Here is a 19082-nt window from a genome sequence, read left to right as displayed (position 1 = left end):
CTTTGGCGGCTCAGCAAGCTGGTACGATGTATACCAGACAAAGCATAGTCCTCGGTAATTTCACTCGATTCTTATTCGTGCGTACTTTCTTTTTATTTTAGGTCAACCTGCGAACCAAAACCAGAACAATCCACCTGTGTGTACGTTCAAAACGTTCATGGATTGCAAGCCTCAAACATTCAGTGGGACTGAAGGTCCCGTGGGACTGCTCCGTTGGTTCGAGAAAGCTGAATCCATCTTCGCCATGTGTAACTGTCCAGCTGGGACAGAGTGAAGTTTGCTTCAGGCACCTTGGAGGATGGTGCCTTGACTTGGTGGAATGCTCAGGTGCAGATGCTGGGCATTAAGATGGCAAACGCGACTACTTGGGACGATTTCAAGGAGTTAATTCGGGAAGAGTACTACCCTCGTGATGAAATTCAAAAGTTGGAAAACGAGTACTATAACTTGAAAATGTTGGGATCTGAGATCGAGGCATATACGAAATGGTCTCATGAGCTGGCAAACATGTGTCCCAATCTATCCCGACCGCCTCATCGCAAAATCGAACTCTACATCAAGGGATTGGCACCACAAGTCAAGGGTTTAGTCACTGCGGCAAATCTTGACAACCTGCCACAGATCATCAGACTGGCTCATAAGATCACTGATCAGGAAGTGGAGTGTGGCTCGTTGCCACCCCGTACTACTGCCACTACTACTACTACTACCCCCACCCCTGACAACAAGCATAAATGCAATGACGCAGACAAGGCAGCTAACTCGAACCAGTCGCAAAAGAAGCCTGACAACAACAACAGTCACAGTTTCAGTCAGTCATCTTCAGTCAACCAGAATCAGAGCAATAGTCAAACCTCGGGCTCTTATGCGGGGAAACAGCCGAAGTGCAACAAGTGCGGTTTTCACCACTATGCCTCGTGTAACCGAGCATGTCAAAGGTATGACAAGGTGGGTCACATGGCGAAAGATTGTAGGGCTCCACATCCAAAACAGCAGCAGCAACAGCCCCAACAACAGCAACAGAGGCAGCAACCCCAGCAGAATCGGGGTAACCAAAGGGGATGTTACCAATATGGCAACGAAGGGCACTTTAAGAAGGATTTCCCATAATTGAATCAGAATGCTAACAACAACAACGGTGGGAACAATAATCGTCACAACAATAATAATGCGGGAAATAACAACAATGGGAATAACGGTGGGAATGGCGCTCGTGGAAGAGTGTTCACTATTGGAGCTGGTGATGTAAGGAACGATGGCAGCGTCGTGACTGGTACGTTCTCTGTCAATGGTTGTTTCGCTTCTGTATTATTCGACTCTGGTGCCGATTGGAGTTATGTGTCTCTGGGGTTTAGTCGTCAGTTAGGGTTAACTCTAACGCCTCTCGAGGTCAAACACGTAGTAGAATTGGCTGATGGGAAGTCGATTGAAGCCTCACATGTTCTTTTAGGGTGCAAACTTGATCTCTTGGGTCAAGTGTTCAACATGGATCTCCTTCCCGTCACACTTGGTAGCTTTGATATAGTTATTGGTATGGATTGGTTGTCAAAGCACCGAGCCGAAATACTTTGCAAGGAGAAAAGCGTGTGTATACCCCTCCCTAGTGGGGAATCGCTATCTGTTCTGGGTCATAGAAGTGGTGCGATCGTCAGCATCATTTCATCCATGAAAACCCAAAAATGTATGCGGAAGGGCTATCCTGCTATCCTCGCGCTTATTACCGATACCCAGCCTAAAGAGAAGAGAATTGAGGATCTACCAGTTGTTCGTGAGTTTCCTGATGTTTTTCCCGAGGAACTTCTAGGCGTACCTCCACACCGTCAGGTGAAGTTCCAAATTGATCTTACTCCAGGAGCAGCTCCGATTGCCCATGCACCTTACCGTCTTGCATCTGGAGAGTTGCAAGAACTGGCTAACCAACTCCAGGAACTGTTGGATATAGGCTTTATCCGACCCAGTTCTTCACCTTGGGGAGCCCCAGTTTTGTTTGTGAAGAAGAAAGACGGATCTTTTCGCATGTGTATTGACTACCGTGAGCTCAACAAGGTGACAGTCAAGAATCGTTATCCTTTACCACGCATTGACGATCTGTTTGACCAGTTGCAAGGGTCAAGCTTCTACTCAAAGATTGATCTAAGGTCGGGCTATCATCAGATGAGAATCCGGGAAAAGGATGTTCCCAAAACAGCCTTCAGAACACGGTATGGCCATTACGAGTTTCTGGTCATGCCATTCGGGTAAATCAACGCACCAGTGGTATTCATGGATCTCATGAACCGCGTATGTAAACCATACCTTGACGATTTTGTCATCGTGTTTATCGATGACATTCTGATCTATTCTAAGAGCAAGGAGGACCACGAACGACACTTGCGTCTTATCTTGGAGCTCCTGAGGAAGGAGCAGCTTTACGCGAAATTCTCTAAGTGTGACTTTTGGATTCAAGAAGTACACTTCCTGGGTCACATAGTTAACGAGCTAGGAATACATGTAGATCCCGCCAAAATCAACTCTATCAGGAATTGGGCCGCACCAAAGAATCCTTCGGAGGTGCGAAAATTTCTTGGTCTCGCCGGGTATTATCATAGATTCTTTGAGGGATTTTCAAAGATCGCTCAACCTCCACCGCACTGACCCAGAAAGGTGTCGCGTATTCTTGGGGAACGAAACAGGAAGATGCCTTCCAGCTTCTGAAGCAAAAACTCTGCAGTGCACCGATTCTGTCTTTACCTGAGGGTACTGAAGACTTCGTGGTGTACTGTGACGTCTCTATTCAGGGTCTCAGTTGTGTGCTAATGCAACGCAAAAAGGTGATAGCTTACGCCTCTCGACAGTTGAAGGTTCACGAGAAGAATTACACGACTCACGACTTAGAGTTGGGGGTCGTGGTGTTTACGCTTAAAATCTGGAGGCATTACTTGTACGGTACTAAATGCACTATTTATACCGACCACAAGAGCCTTCAGCACATCCTTGATCGGAAGGAATTGAATATGCGACAACATCGTTGGGTAGAGCTCTTAAACGATTATGACTATGCAATCAAATACATCCAGACAAAGCTAACGTTATAGCTGACGCCCTTAGTCGCAAGGAGACGAAACCCAGGCATGTTCTGTGACAACTGTGCTCTGTAATCTCTGTACGATGTAAAACAATGTTAATTATTAATAAAACAATGTGCTTTGGTGTTATTATATGTGTTTTGATGTATTATGTGTGTATTTGTGTTTGGTGATTTTTACAATTCGATTCGATTCCAATTTCAAGCTCTAAATCGCTTTCTAGAAGGTTATACGCGCACTAATGCGTAAATATAACCAGTTTAATGCAACAAACACTCCGGAATAGTGAAATAAGCTTAACATACCTCAAATAACCTCCACATAACTTAGAAATAAGTTTTGGATGGTTCGGTGTGTTAAAATCAACCTTGTTCGATCACAGGGACTATTTATGTCAAATTGCGAAACTATACCGATTTGTATAGTAACGAACACTCCGGGACTTGATCATAAGTTAAACATACCCTAAATAACCTTTACATAGCTTAGAAATAGGCTTTGAGGGGTTCGGTAAGCTAAAATAAACTTTATTGATCAATAGGGACTAAAAGCGTCAAAAAGTGCACAAGTTTGCATTTTCGCGCATATCTTACGTTCTGAATATATCCGGACATCCAAAAATTTATGTAAGCATTAAAATATTTTATTTTAGTGTTTGGCATGATAAAATTCCATTCGTCGCTTAATTTGGATCGTTTTTGCGTTCGTTACGACTTCCGTCGTAATTAAGCGAATAACGCAACCGTACGACCTAACGAACCGACATCCGAGATATTTTTGAGCATGTTTTGAGTTCCCTATACTTTAACTTCATTTTAGAGCCTTGAAATGAGGTTAACGGGGCTTAAACGTGTCAAAAATGGGCCGAAATGCATGTTTTGCAAGTTCAAGGACTAAAACTGCCATTTCTGAAAGTTGTGCAGATCAGACAAGGCCAGGCGGCCCGCCTGAGTTTTGTCTATATGCTGACGTGGGCCGCGTGAGTTGCCCAGTAACAGAAAACCAGTTTTTGAAACAGCAGCTGGTTTGCAGGGTTTTTGGACATGGTTTTGATCATTCTATGGGCCAATTTTGATGGTTTTTGAGAGCCCATGGTATCCTAATACCATGTGCCCAGTTGTACGGATGAGATCAAAGCTCAATCTTCGAGAAACGATCCTAATGGCTCTTGAAAATCTATAAATACCCACTTGCTTTCACTTGGTTTCCTCACATTTGATCTGATTCTTGCTCTCTAAGTGGAAGTAATTGCTTCCTACCTGAGAGTGAATCGGGTCAAAGCTTGCGGGGACCTTTTGTAAGTATTCCTTCGTTCTTTTTGTTCATTTCTATCGTTAAAGTCAAACTGTGCTTGACTTTCTGCTTTGACCAGTTTATGGTCAACGCGAAGTTCGTTTGAACTTCATAACGTGAGCGTAATCACGATGGTTATAGTCCCTAGTGACTATACCTAATGATTACCTCGTTATCTAGGCTCAGTGACGAGTCGTAGTTTCGGCCAAAATGCGTTTTCTCGCGTATTTTGTAACCAAACTACTCTAGGATATCAAAACCGTTTGTTTTGATATCAAAACTTGTTTTCTAACTTAACTAAACATGTTTCGACATGTTTAGCTCGTCACTTGTTAGTTTAGTGCTTGTGTAGAGTCGTAAGTCAAGCAGACTAAACACCCGCTTAGACTTTCGAACACGACCCGTTTGGTTGATCATTAGGATCCGACCAAACATGTTTAGTGACCATAGTAGCATAGGGAATAACCTTTCGAGGTTATACCTTATGGTCACTTAGGTTTAATTAGTCGCATGATTGGTAGTTATATGCCTTTGGTAAATTACCAAAATACCCTTTTCATACATAATTGGTAATTAAGCATATGTAACCTAAACTTTTGACACGTAACTAATTATGTAACATAATTAAACATGTATGGGCATATAATACTTGTCATAGGACTAGTTAGACGTCTCGAACGCACTTTTGCGTGCACGACGCGTTAAAGTAGCGTAAGCTACCTTAATGGGTCGCGATGGGTCGAAAGCACTTAGGTTAGGTTCCGATTTAGGATGTAGGCTTTGTTAAACCATATCACATGAGTTCCAACACTCATTTGGTTTACAAGACCTCATTCTATCCGATCTCCCGATTTAGGCGTCTATTGTTTAACTAGTGGTTCGATTGCTAGGAGCTACTTGATTTCTCTGGTTTGCTCGAGTTTGTTGAAGTTCTATTTGATCGAGGATACTTTGCACTACATGTGAGTACATAGTTCCCCTATTTTACTGTTTTTAAATGTTTTGGGGTGATTCACATGTACGAAATGTTTTCAAAGTTTAAACGAGGATTTCAAACGATTTTTACTAAACTAAGAACGATTTCGATAAAGTGAACGAACTTGTTGGTTGTAGTTACATAACGAATGACATTCATTAGCATTGATCAATCCGACCAGTATTAGGTTATGGTACCACAGGATCTGACAAATCCCGTTACTTTACTACACCTATGGTTATGTGTGGGGGTTGTGGGTAGTGACTGAATATGATGTTTGTTAACTTACCCTTTGGTGGTTTGTTAATACGAGAACGAGTTGAACGATGGACGAGTCACAAAGGTTTGAATGTTATTAACGAGACAACCATAAATAAGTTTTCACAATTAAAACGAGGACGATTTAAACGATCTAAACGAGTAAACGATTTGGGAACGATATAAGAACGATTTGGGAACGATTTGGGAACGATTTGGGAACGAATTGGAAACGATATGGAAACAATGTTAAACGATTGTTTTTTTTTTTTGTTAAGTGTATAGATAACGAGGCGGGGGTAATATGGTGAAAACATGGTAGATACGCCGCTGGTACTTCTTATATATAAGTGTTTTCATCATATTACATATCGTGGCGTTATTTAGTTCACTTGGGTAAACGATTTTGAAACGATGTCACACAACGATGTTTTTCTAAGAGATACAAACTATACGAGTTTTTAACGAGCTTTTACAAGATATTTTGCAAGTTGGTTTTCTAAAACAAATGTTTTTGGGGTTAAGAAGCATGGCTACGAGATTTTATAAACTATAATCAACTTGATTTGAGTTGGTTAACTATGTTGCAATACATTTTTCAAAACAAGGTTTGTACTTTGACTCTTGTAGTCTAATAAAGTACTGCAACATATAAACGAGCCATGATTTCCGTTACTCTTATAAAACCTATGTACTCGCCAGCATTTCTTTGCTGACTAAGTTTTTACATATGTTTCAGGTGTTGATGCTTGATCGATTTCTAGGATGTTAATACTTAGTGACATAATATAAAACATAGGATCCGGACAAGGCCTTAGTGACATAATAACTATGATAGACAATATAAAACTTGTTTGTTCTATGTTAAGAAAATGTTAATGCTTAATTTTATCAATAAAACGAAACACTTTTTTATATCCATGGTTGTGAAACAATAGCTTCTGTTACAACACTCCCCGACGTTTCCGCCACGGTTTGTTGTCCTACGTGGTCGGGGTGTGACAGAAGAAGTTGGTATCAGAGCCAATGGTTATAGGGAATTAGGTTGTTAGTAATGCTTTGACCTAGACTATAACTTTAGGACCCTAACACAAGTTTACTTGTGTTTAGATTTTAAAACAAAACCGTCACCTATCCTTAGGTGATAACCACAACGAGAACACAAATCCGAATCTGCTTCGAAAATTAATCATCCGTTCTAGGATGATTGATTACTAGGTTTTGAACCCTCTGTTTTATGGTTTTAAGCCCTTCCAGTTTGATTCATATTTGGCTTAGTGCCTTTTGAATTTTCAAAATCTCGTCAAAGTTTGGGTTAAAATAATGTGAACACGTGCAAACTGGAAGAGTGAATGCCTGTACCCTGAGTTTTCTGTCTAAGGCTAGAGTGTTCGTACAAATCCACATAATCGGACCAGTCACTCTTACCTGGGAACTCTTGGGGTGAGTGTTCACTTATAGGCGAGCATGTCTTCGCGATGCATTATTTTGATTCATTTACTTTGATTAGTCACTGCGTGTCGTTTGTTTGTTTGAGGTAACGGACAAATTATCGCCTTCCTTGTGTTTTGTCGATACATCTTTTGCTTTTCCTAATTATCAACCTTACTCGTTTCTCATATTTCCTTGTTAGACAATGCCTCCACGACGTGAAGCACAGTCTTTCACCATTGAAGAAATCGCAGCCCTGGTCTCTCAGCAAGTGGCTGCTGTGCTTCCCGGTGTTGTAACTCAAGTTCACGAGATATACAACAATAATAACAACAACAATGCGCAGTGTAATTTCAAGAACTTCAATTCTGCTAAACCTCTAAAGTTTCCTGGGTCGCAAGGAGCAACTGTGCTCCTACAGTGGTTCGAGAGTATTGAGAACACATTCAGGCATGTGCAGTGTCCGAATGCACGTAAGGTTGAATTTGCTTCAAGCGTGTTTGGAAGCGAGCGCTTACCTGGTGGAATGGTATTATGCGCGATAGGGGTGCCGAAGTGGCATTGGCACAAACATGGGATGAGCTTCGGGCTCTCATGATGAGAGAGTTCTGTCCCCGTCACGAGATTCGAACTTTGGAGCGAGAGTTTGACAATTTAAAACAAGATGGGGCTGAGCACCGTGCGTACACGGATCACTTTGAGGAACTCAGTCTATTGTGTCCCACCATGGTTACCCCACCAGACAAAGCAATCGAAAGATATATCGATGGTCTACCCGATTCTATGCTGGATATTGTGACCGCTGTTAAACCTACTACCCTTCGTCAAGCGATCGAGTTATCTGCTACCCTAACTGAATCCCAAGTCAGGAAGGGTAAACTCACCCGCAAGGGTGACAAGAAGAAATCGTCTGATTCTGCGAAAGACAAGAAGAAGGGTAAAGGTAAAGAAGGTGAGTCGTCGAAGAAATCAAGGAAGCGAAAGGGTGCACAAAACTTTGCTGTTACGACACAGACTGAACAGAACACACCAGCTCAACCTCCTGCGAAAAAGGCGTATGCCGGTACCGCACCTCATTGTGCTCGCTGCAACGGTCATCATGTTGCACAGCAAGCTTGTAAGCAATGCACGACGTGTGGTAGACTTGGGCATTTAGCCAATGTTTGTCGTTCAGGACAAAATCAGGTTGCCCAGGTTCAAGCTCCGGCACAAGGGAATGCTGCTAGATTCCCACCAGGTTCATGTTTTAATTGTGGAGAGTTTGGCCACTTCCGCAACAATTGTCCGAGGCTGGCAAATGCTAATGCGAATCCGAATACGAACATCAACGTGAATCCTGCTCGAGGGCGAGCATACAATTTGAATGCAAACGAAGCGAGGGCTGACAACGAGGTTGTCAATGGTACGTTTCTTGTCAACAATCGACCCGCATCTATTCTTTTTGATTCTGGTGCCGATAAAAGTTTTGTTTCGTTATCTTTTGAGCCTTTGCTTGCGATACCTAGAACTAAATTGAGGAAACCCTTGTCTGTCGAAGTTGCTACTGGTAAACCTCTTGTTCTCGATTCTGTTATTCGTGATTGTCAGTTGAACCTTGATAACCATCTTTTTCCTATTGACCTCACGCCAATGCAACTTGGGAGCTTCGACATTATCGTTGGAATGGATTGGTTAACCAAACACCACGCTGAGGTGGTTTGTTTTGATAAGATTTTTTGTATTCCTCTTCCGTCTGGCGATGTTTTGGAAGTTCGTGGCGAGAAGCCATCTGGTGGTTTGAAGCTTATGTCGTGTACAAAGGCCCAGAGTTATTTGAGAAAAGGATATGTTGCTTTTCTAGCACATGTCACCGAGGAGAAAGACAAGAGTAAGAGTATTCAGGATATTCCGATTGTTCGGGATTATCCAGAGGTGTTTCCTGATGAACTGCCTGGTTTGCCTCCGGTTCGTCAAGTGGAGTTTCATATCGACCTTGTACCCAATGCCAACTCGATTGCGAAAGCACCTTATCGTCTTGCACCTTCAGAGATGCAAGAGTTATCGAAACAGCTTCAAGAGTTATCTGATAAAGGATTCATTCGTCCGAGCTTTTCACCTTGGGGAGCTCCAGTCCTCTTCGTGAAAAAGAAAGATGGGTCTTTCCAAATGTGTATCGATTATCGTGAGCTTAACAAGCTTACCATCAAGAATCGATATCCCCTACCTCGAATTGATGATCTCTTTGACCAGCTACAAGGTGCTTCATGTTTTTCTAAGATCGATTTGCGTTCTGGGTATCATCAACTTCGTGTTTTCGAAGAAGATATTCCCAAAACTGCTTTCCGCACGAGATATGGGCATTACGAGTTCACAGTCATGCCTTTTGGCTTGACAAATGCTCCAGCTATCTTTATGGACTTAATGAATAGGGTCTGTAAACCTTATTTAGACAAGTTCATTATTGTGTTCATCGACGATATTCTCATTTATTCGAAGACTCGAGCCGATCACGAGCAACACCTTCGCTTAACGTTGGAACTCCTTAAGAAGGAACAACTTTTCGCTAAATTCTCCAAGTGTGAATTCTGGCTTAAAGAAGTTCAGTTTCTGGGTCATATAGTCAACGAGCAGGGTATTCATGTGGATCCATCCAAGATTGTTGCTATTAAGGATTGGAGTACGCCAACGACACCTACAGAGATTCGATCTTTTCTTGGTCTTGCTGGTTATTATCGTCGATTCATTTCAAACTTCTCAAAGATTGCGGTTCCACTCACTGCTTTGACTCAGAAGAATAAACCTTTTGAGTGGGGACCCAAACAAGAAGAAGCATTCCAAACACTGAAGCGGAAGTTATGTAATGCTCCTGTTCTATCTCTGCCCGAGGGAAACGATGATTTCGTTGTCTATTGCGATGCATCCAACTTAGGCCTTGGTTGCGTCCTCATGCAACGAGGTAAAGTTATTGCATATGCATCTAGACAGCTGAAAATCCACGGGAAGAACTATACGACTCATGATCTTGAGTTAGGAGCTGTGGTTTTCGCACTTAAAATCTGGAGACATTACCTCTATGGCACAAAGTGTGTGGTTTTCACAGACCACAAAAGTCTCCAGCATATTCTTAATCAGAAAGAGCTGAACATGAGGCAACGACGTTGGGTTGAACTCTTGAACGATTACGATTGCGAGATTCGCTACCACCCTAGTAAGGCGAATGTCGTGGCCGATGCGCTTAGTCGAAAAGAGCTAGTCAAGCTTCATTCTGTTCAAACACTATCTGATATTCAAACTCGTGTTCTTCAAGCTTAGCAATCTTGTGTCTCACAAAATTTGATGGGTATGGAATTACCACATCAGCTTGAGCTTAAACTCGAAGCAAAAGGCGATGGTTTACTTTATTTCAAGGATCGTTTGTGGGTCCCGAAACAAGATGATCTTCGCGCCCTAGTGATGGATGAATCTCACAAGTCTCGATATTCTATCCATCCTGGTGCTGATAAGATGTACAAAGATCTTCGTACTAAGTTCTGGTGGCCTGGTATGAAGAAAAATGTTGCCTTGTATGTATCGAAATGCCTAACTTGTCTTAAAGTCAAGGCTGAACATCAACGACCTTCTGGTTTGCTTGTACAACCAGAGATACCGGTTTGGAAGTGGGAGAGCCTTACAATGGATCTCATCACTAAATTACCGCGTACATCTAAAGGTCATGATGCTATTTGGGTTGTTATGGATCGATTAACGAAGTCAGCTCATTTTCTCCCGATTCGCGAGGACCTATCTGCTGATAAACTTGCAAAGATTTATGTTGATGAAATTGTTTCACGACATGGTGTTCCTTTGGATATCATTTCTGATCGTGATGCTCGATTTTCATCTCATTTCTGGAAGACCATGCAATCTGCTATGGGAACCCAACAAAATCTAAGCACTGCTTATCATCCCCAAACAGATGGTCAATCTGAAAGGACGATTCAAACTTTGGAGGATATGCTTAGAGCATGCGTGATAGACTTTGGTGGAAATTGGGATTCTCATCTGCCAATGATCGAGTTCTCTTACAACAATAGTTATCATGCTAGCATCAATATGGCACCATTCGAAGCTCTCTACGGTCGAAAATGTCGTTCACCTGTCTGTTGGAACGAGACCGGTGAAGCTCAGCTTACTGGACCTGAGCTCGTTCTGGAAACAACAGATAAAATCAAGAAAATCCGCGATAATCTTGTGACAGCTCGAAGCCGTCAAAAGAGTTATGCGGATATGCGACGCAAGCCCTTGGAATTTCAAGTCGGAGACCGTGTCCTACTCAAGGTTTCACCTTGGAAAGGAGTGGTGAGATTTGGAAAGAAAGGAAAACTTGCACTTCGATATGTGGGACCATTTAAGATTGTGGAAAGAATTGGGAAGGTTGCCTATCGACTAGAGCTACCTCCAGAGCTTGGAAATATTCATCCGACTTTTCACGTGTGCAATCTGCGAAAGTGTTTAGCTGACGCTGATCTTCACATACCTCTCGACGAGATCCAAATCGATGAAACAATGCACTTTGTCGAGAAACCCGTGGAGATAGTGGACCGTACATTCAAGCAGTTGAAGAACAAACGGATTCATTTGGTAAAATTTCGTTGGGAGTCCAAACGTGGCCCATAATTTACTTGGGAACGTAAGGATCAAATGATGACCAAATATCCGCAATTGTTTTCACAAGCTTCTTCTAGTTAAAATTTCGGGACGAAATTTCCTGAAGTAGGGGAGACTGTGACAACTGTGCTCTGTAATCTCTGTACGATGTAAAACAATGTTGATTATTAATAAAACAATGTGCTTTGGTGTTATTATATGTGTTTTGATGTATTATGTGTGTATTTGTGTTTGGTGATTTTTACAATTCGATTCGATTCCAATTTCAAGCTCTAAATCGCTTTCTGGAAGGTTATACGCGCACTAATGCGTAAATATAACCAGTTTAATGCAACAAACACTCTGGAATAGTGAAATAGGCTTAACATACCTCAAATAACCTCCACATAACTTAGAAATAAGTTTTGGATGGTTCGGTGTGTTAAAATCAACCTTGTTCGATCACAGGGACTATTTATGTCAAATTGCAAAACTATACCGATTTGTATAGTAACGAACACTCCGGAACTTGATCATAAGTTAAACATACCCTAAATAACCTTTACATAGCTTAGAAATAGGCTTTGAGGGGTTCGGTATGCTAGAATAAACTTTATTGATCAATAGGGACTAAAAGCGTCAAAAAGTGCAATAGTTTGCATTTTCGCGCATATCTTACGTTCTGAATATATCTGGACATCCAAAAATTTATGTAAACATTAAAATATTTTATTTTAGTGTTTGGCATGATAAAATTCCATTCGTCGCTTAATTTGGATCGTTTTTGCGTTTGTTACGACTTCCGTCGTAATTAAGCGAATAACGCAACCGTACGACCAAACGAACCGACATCCGAGATATTTTTGAGCATGTTTTGAGTTCCCTATACTTTAACTTCATTTTAGAGCCTTGAAATGAGGTTAACGGGGCTTAAACGTGTCAAAATGGGCCGAAATGCATGTTTTGCAAGTTCAGGGACTAAAACTGCCATTTCTGAAAGTTGTGCAGATCAGACAAGGCCAGGCGGCCCGCCTGAGTTTTGTCTATATGCTGACGTGGGCCGCGTGAGTTGCCCAGTAACAGAAAACCAGTTTTTGAAACAGCAGCTGGTTTGCAGGGTTTTTGGATATGGTTTTGATCATTCTATGGGCCAATTTTGATGGTTTTTGAGAGCCCATGGTATCCTAATACCATGTGCCCACTTGTACGGATGAGATCAAAGCTCAATCTTCGAGAAACGATCCTAACGGCTCTTGAAAATCTATAAATACCCACTTGCTTTCACTTGGTTTCCTCACATTTGATCTGATTCTTGCTCTCTAAGTGGAAGTAATTGCTTCCTACCTGAGAGTGAATCGGGTCAAAGCTTGCGGGGACCTTTTGTAAGTATTCCTTCGTTCTTTTCGTTCATTTCTATCGTAAAAGTCAAACTGTGTTTGACTTTCTGCTTTGACCAGTTTATGGTCAACGCGAAGTTCGTTTGAACTTCATAACGTGAGCGTAATCATGATGGTTATAGTCCCTAGTGACTATACCTACTGATTACCACGTTATCTAGGCTCAGTGACGAGTCGTAGTTTCGGCCAAAATGCGTTTTCTCGCGTATTTTGTAACCAAACTACTCTAGGATATCAAAACCGTTTATTTTGATATCAAAACTTGTTTTCTAACTTAACTAAACATGTTTCGACATGTTTAGCTCGTCACTTGTTAGTTTAGTGCTTGTGTAGAGTCGTAAGTCAAGCAGACTAAACACCCGCTTAGACTTTCGAACACGACCCGTTTGGTTGATCATTAGGATCCGACCAAACATGTTTAGTGACCATAGTAGCATAGGGAATAACCTTTCGAGGTTATACCTTATGGTCACTTAGGTTTAATTAGTCGCATGATTGGTAGTTATATGCCTTTGGTAAATTACCAAAATACCCTTTTCATACATAATTGGTAATTAAGCATATGTAACCTAAACTTTTGACACGTAACTAATTATGTAACATAATTAAACATGTATGGGCATATAATACTTGTCATAGGACTAGTTAGACGTCTCGAACGCACTTTTGCGTGCACGACGCGTTAAAGTAGCGTAAGCTACCTTAATGGGTCGCGATGGGTCGAAAGCACTTAGGTTAGGTTCCGATTTAGGATGTAGGCTTTGTTAAACCATATCACATGAGTTCCAACACTCATTTGGTTTACAAGACCTCATTCTATCCGATCTCCCGATTTAGGCGTCTATTGTTTAACTAGTGGTTCGATTGCTAGGAGCTACTTGATTTCTCTGGTTTGCTCGAGTTTGTTGAAGTTCTATTTGATCGAGGATACTTTGCACTACATGTGAGTACATAGTTCCCCTATTTTACTGTTTTTAAATGTTTTGGGGTGATTCACATGTACGAAATGTTTTCAAAGTTTAAACGAGGATTTCAAACGATTTTTACTAAACTAAGAACGATTTCGATAAAGTGAACGAACTTGTTGGTTGTAGTTACATAACGAATGACATTCATTAGCATTGATCAAGCCGACCAGTATTAGGTTATGGTACCACAGGATCTGACAAATCCCGTTACTTTACTACACCTATGGTTATGTGTGGGGGTTGTGGGTAGTGACTGAATATGATGTTTGTTAACTTACCCTTTGGTGGTTTGTTAATACGAGAACGAGTTGAACGATGGACGAGTCACAAAGGTTTGAATGTTATTAACGAGACAACCATAAATAAGTTTTCACAATTAAAACGAGGACGATTTAAACGATCTAAACGAGTAAACGATTTGGGAACGATATAAGAACGATTTGGGAACGATATGGGAACGATTTGGGAACGAATTGGAAACGATATGGAAACAATGTTAAACGATTTCGATAAACGATTGTTTTTTTTTTTTTGTTAAGTGTATAGATAACGAGGCGGGGGTAATATGGTGAAAACATGGTAGATACGCCGCTGGTACTTCTTATATATAAGTGTTTTCATCATATTACATATCGTGGCGTTATTTAGTTCACTTGGGTAAACGATTTTGAAACGATGTCACACAACGATGTTTTTCTAAGAGATATAAACTATACGAGTTTTAACGAGCTTTTACAAGATATTTTGCAAGTTGGTTTTCTAAAACAAATGTTTTTGGGGTTAAGAAGCATGGCTACGAGATTTTATAAACTATAATCAACTTGATTTGAGTTGGTTAACTATGTTGCAATACATTTTTCAAAACAAGGTTTGTACTTTGACTCTTGTAGTCTAATAAAGTACTGCAACATATAAACGAGCCATGATTTCTGTTACTCTTATAAAACCTATGTACTCGCCAGCATTTCTTTGCTGACTAAGTTTTTACATATGTTTCAGGTGTTGATGCTTGATCGATTTCTAGGATGCATGCGTCACATAGGATCCGGACAAGGCCTTAGTGACATAATAACTATGATAGACAATATAAAACTTGTTTGTTCTATGTTAAGACAATGTTAATGCTTAATTTTATCAATAAAACGAAACACTTTTTTGTATCCATGGTTGTGAAACAATAGCTTCTGTTACAAGACTCCCTGACGTTTCCGCCACGGTTTGTTGTCCTACGTGGTCGGGGTGTGACATGTTCGAGCTTTGCAGCTCACTATCCACTCTAATTTACCTGATGAAATCCGTTCTGCTCAGACTAAAGCGTTGAAGGAAGAAAACCTGGAAGCTGAATATTTGCGGGGCATGGAGAAACGACTCGTAGAGAGATCTGACGGCATTTATTATTTTATGGAACGGATATGGGTTCCTTTGTATGGTAAACTTTGAGAGCTCGTGATGGAAGAAGCGCACAATTCTCGATACTCTGTTCACCCGGGTTCTGATAAGATGTATCAGGATCTAAAAGTCTTGTACTGGTGGCCGAAGATGAAAGCCCACATTGCAACGTATGTGAGTAAATGTTTGACTTGCGCGAAAGTCAAGGTGGAATACCAGAAACCCTCCGGTTTGCTTTAGCAACCAGAAATACCCATGTGGAAATGAGAGGAAATTGCTATGGATTTTGTCACTGGCTTACCAAGAACTCAAAATGGAAATGATACCATTTGGGTGATCGTCGACCGTCTCACGAAATCAGTGCATTTCCTCCAATCAAGGAAACTAACAAGTTTTCACAGCTGGCTGCTATCTATCTGAAGGAAGTGGTTTCCAGGCACGGAGTGCCAACATCCATTATCTCTAATCGTGATCCGCGTTTCATATCTGATTTGTGGCAACCGATGCACAAATCATTTGGCTCACGTCTTGGCATGAGCACTGCCTATCACCCTCAAACGGATGGTCAGAGTGAGCGAACCATCCAGACGTTAGAAGACATGCTGCGGGCATGTGTTATCGATTTTGGTAAAGGTTGGGAGAGACACTTGCCCTTGGTGGAGTTTTCCTACAATAACAGTTACCATACCATTATACAGGCAGCTCCGTTCGAGGCTCTATACGGACGGAAATGTCGATCTCCTCTCTGTTGGGCTAAAGTGGGTGACAGCCAAATCACATGTCCGGAACTTGTGCTTGAAACTTCTGAGAAGATTGTCCAGATCAGGAATCGTATGGCGGTGGCACGTGACCGTCAGAAAAGCTACGCTGACAAGCATAGGAAGCCCTTGGAGTTCGCTATAGGCGATCGCGTTATGTTGAAAGTCTCACCCTGGAAGGGTGTGGTACGCTTTGGAAAGCGCGGTAAACTTAATCCACGTTATGTTGGGCCATTTAAAATTCTGGAACGAATTGGTAAAGTAGCCTACAAGCTCGAGTTACCTGCTGAGTTGGGTAACGTTCACGATGTCTTCCATGTTTCGCAACTAAAGAAGTGTTTGTCCGATGAAACACTTGTAGTACCATTCCAAGAACTGAAAATCGACGACAAATTGCAGTTTGTCGAATAACCCATCAAAATTATGGACCGGGAAGTCAAAGTCCGTAAACACAGTCGAATTCTAATCATTAGAGTTCGTGGAACTCAAGGCATGGACCGGAGTTCACGTGGGAACGTGAAGATCAGATGAAGCTCAAGTATCCTCAACTATTCCCAACTGACCAATCTAATCCTGATGCAACTTGTGAATTTCGCGACGAAATTCCCTTTCAAGTTGGGGATGATGTGGCACCCGAGAAAAATCCACAGCCATCTTGACTTACCTACCTTGATATCACTTCACTCCTCTGATACTGCTTATCAAATTTCGGGATGAAATTTCTTTCAACTTGGGGATGATGTGACAACTTGTATTTCAGAACCTTTCGTTGTACCGTGATGTAACCAATATGAACATCATGTGATTACGTGATATGCTGATTTTAATGAAATGATATGTTTTATTATGTTATGTGTTATGTGTGTGTAATGAGTGTATGTATGCTTAGTCGCACAATAGGAACCCGATCGCATAAACCCTTTTGGGCCGCACACCTCGATCGCACACTCCTTTTCTCTCGACCCAACTCTTGTTCGTATGCATGACCCAAAGGGCAGCCCGGGATGGGTCGGCCCCTATTATTTTCGCATAACACCAAGGGTGTAGTATAAATCCTACACTTTATCAAAACACATAAAGTTTAGCAACCCCTAAAGTCCTCTTCTTCTCTCTTTTGTTTGACGGCAACATCTCCCTCAACCGAAGCCTCCCATCTTGATCAAGCTTGTCATATTGCACACACTTCAGGTTAGTATTATACTTTTGTTAGTTTCCATGATTGATTGTTATGATCTTGATGTTATGAATTATATGAAAAACTAGGGTTCATGCTAGAAGATTTAATCATAGGAATCCGGTATATGTGTATGATTAATTTAATGTTTGATATAATTTTGGTGTTGTGATGATGAATGATTAACTAGAACTACATAATAGGGTTGTTTTGATTGTTCGCAAAACCGAATCGGATGATAGTTGGGATATGAATGAATGATTCGGTTGATGTATGGTTAGTGGTTATACATGATTTAATCATTATTGATGTTCATAGGAATCTAAGAAAGTTAAACCGTTTGATCTGATATGTTTATGATTAAGTAATAATTAGTGTTCAAAGGAATTAATTAAAAACCCTTGATTGATCGATCAATGTAAAAATTGGAAACTGTTAGAATTAGTCTTGCAAAATAAATGGAAACAAGGTAACTGATCGCATGATTTTAGGAAGTATGTAACTGATCGCACATGTCCTCAGTCGCACAAGATCAGATCGTACATGGTCTGATCGCACAAGAGCTGAACTCACAAGCTCTTGGACCCCACAAGTTAGTCGAACAAGATAGGAATGCATGAAGTACAACTGTGTAAGCACATGGTACTGTCTGCTTATGCATGACGGCACAATATATTGTGGATCGCACAAGACTGTGCTGATCGCACAATATATTGGGCCGCACAAGAAGTTTCCTTGTTTAATACTTTTGGGCCGCACATATTATTTGACTGCATGTTTTATTGGGCCGGGATATGTTGGATCGCACAACCTGTTGTGGATCACACAAGTTTGTGTTGATCGCACAACACGTTGGGTCGGAAAATTATTGGGCTTATTCTTCTAAATCGCACAAAGTGATTGGGCTCGCACAACCGCAACGGCCCAATCACTTTAATCGCACAATTTGGGCTTATGTGTATACTTGATCGATATTTTTAACATGTTTCTATGTGTATGCCATGATCGTTGTGTGTACGTAACTTGCTACTTTATGTGTAAACCTACGTGCATTACCTGAACCTAGACCTGACTTGTATGGTAACCATGTTAGGACGTGGTTGACCACAAATAGCTCAAGTGACCTTTTGTTTATCGGCCAAGCTAATCTAAGGTGAGTTCACTTCTCTCAACACAAGCATGCGTCCAGTGGGGACAATCAAACAGGCAAACAAATAAACGGATTTTCATAAACCCATACCCTTGTGGGGGATATGAGGCAGTTTTCACAAACCCATATCCCTGTAGGGGATAAATGTTTATGTTGGATGATACACTCACTTTCTATCACTTAAGTCCCATCATACTACCGAACTAGTTGCTTGTAGGGCAACAGGGTTATTAGTTGATAGCACTATTAGGTTTGGCACCCTCACGACGTACCTGGATAGGACAGGCGTGAACTAATAACTTTAAAATCATGACCAATGTTTGATAGAGCATTGGAGAATGGCAAAAAGGAGCCATCTACGGTATCGAGTTATTATCAGCATAACATAAATCATTACTGGGTAACAAATGGTTAAAACACTATGAACTCGCCAGCTTTCGCTGATACACTTTTCTGCATGCTTGCAGGCCCTTAGGTACACTGTCATGGGACTTGTTGTCTGGGAAGTTTGAGTGGTCATGGGTTGTGGCAAATGGAACGCTCCTTGACATTGCTTTGCCTTTGAACATCTTATTTAAACTTATTGAATAAACTATTATGCTTCCGCTGAACATGTTG

General features: G+C 41.3%; 1 protein-coding gene across 1 annotated transcript; it reads left to right on the top strand.

Moving 5' to 3' along the window:
* Window positions 1–348: 348 nt before the first annotated feature.
* LOC110875851 lies at window positions 349–19055 on the top strand. Its single transcript, XM_022124045.1, has 3 exons — window positions 349–948; window positions 1120–1931; window positions 18932–19055. The coding sequence occupies exons 1-3, from the start codon at window positions 349–351 to the stop codon at window positions 19053–19055; spliced, it is 1536 nt and encodes a 511-aa protein (XP_021979737.1).
* The last annotated feature ends 27 nt before the right edge of the window (window positions 19056–19082 follow it).

The sequence above is a fragment of the Helianthus annuus genome, chromosome 11 (genome assembly GCF_002127325.2).
Source record: "Helianthus annuus cultivar XRQ/B chromosome 11, HanXRQr2.0-SUNRISE, whole genome shotgun sequence".
NCBI lineage: Eukaryota > Viridiplantae > Streptophyta > Magnoliopsida > Asterales > Asteraceae > Helianthus > Helianthus annuus.
The sequence above is the reverse complement of the archived record's forward strand: the minus strand, read 5'-3'. Positions and strand labels throughout refer to the sequence as shown.

Bases quoted from the DNA above. Each gene is read 5' to 3' on its own strand.
- LOC110875851 (XM_022124045.1), top strand. From the start codon at position 349: ATGGCAAACGCGACTACTTGGGACGATTTCAAGGAGTTAATTCGGGAA. The intron at 949-1,119 runs GTGGGTCACATG...TAATTGAATCAG, and splicing joins CATGTCAAAGGTATGACAAG to AATGCTAACAACAACAACGG. The intron at 1,932-18,931 runs GTTGGATATAGG...GCATGCTTGCAG, and splicing joins GCTAACCAACTCCAGGAACT to GCCCTTAGGTACACTGTCAT.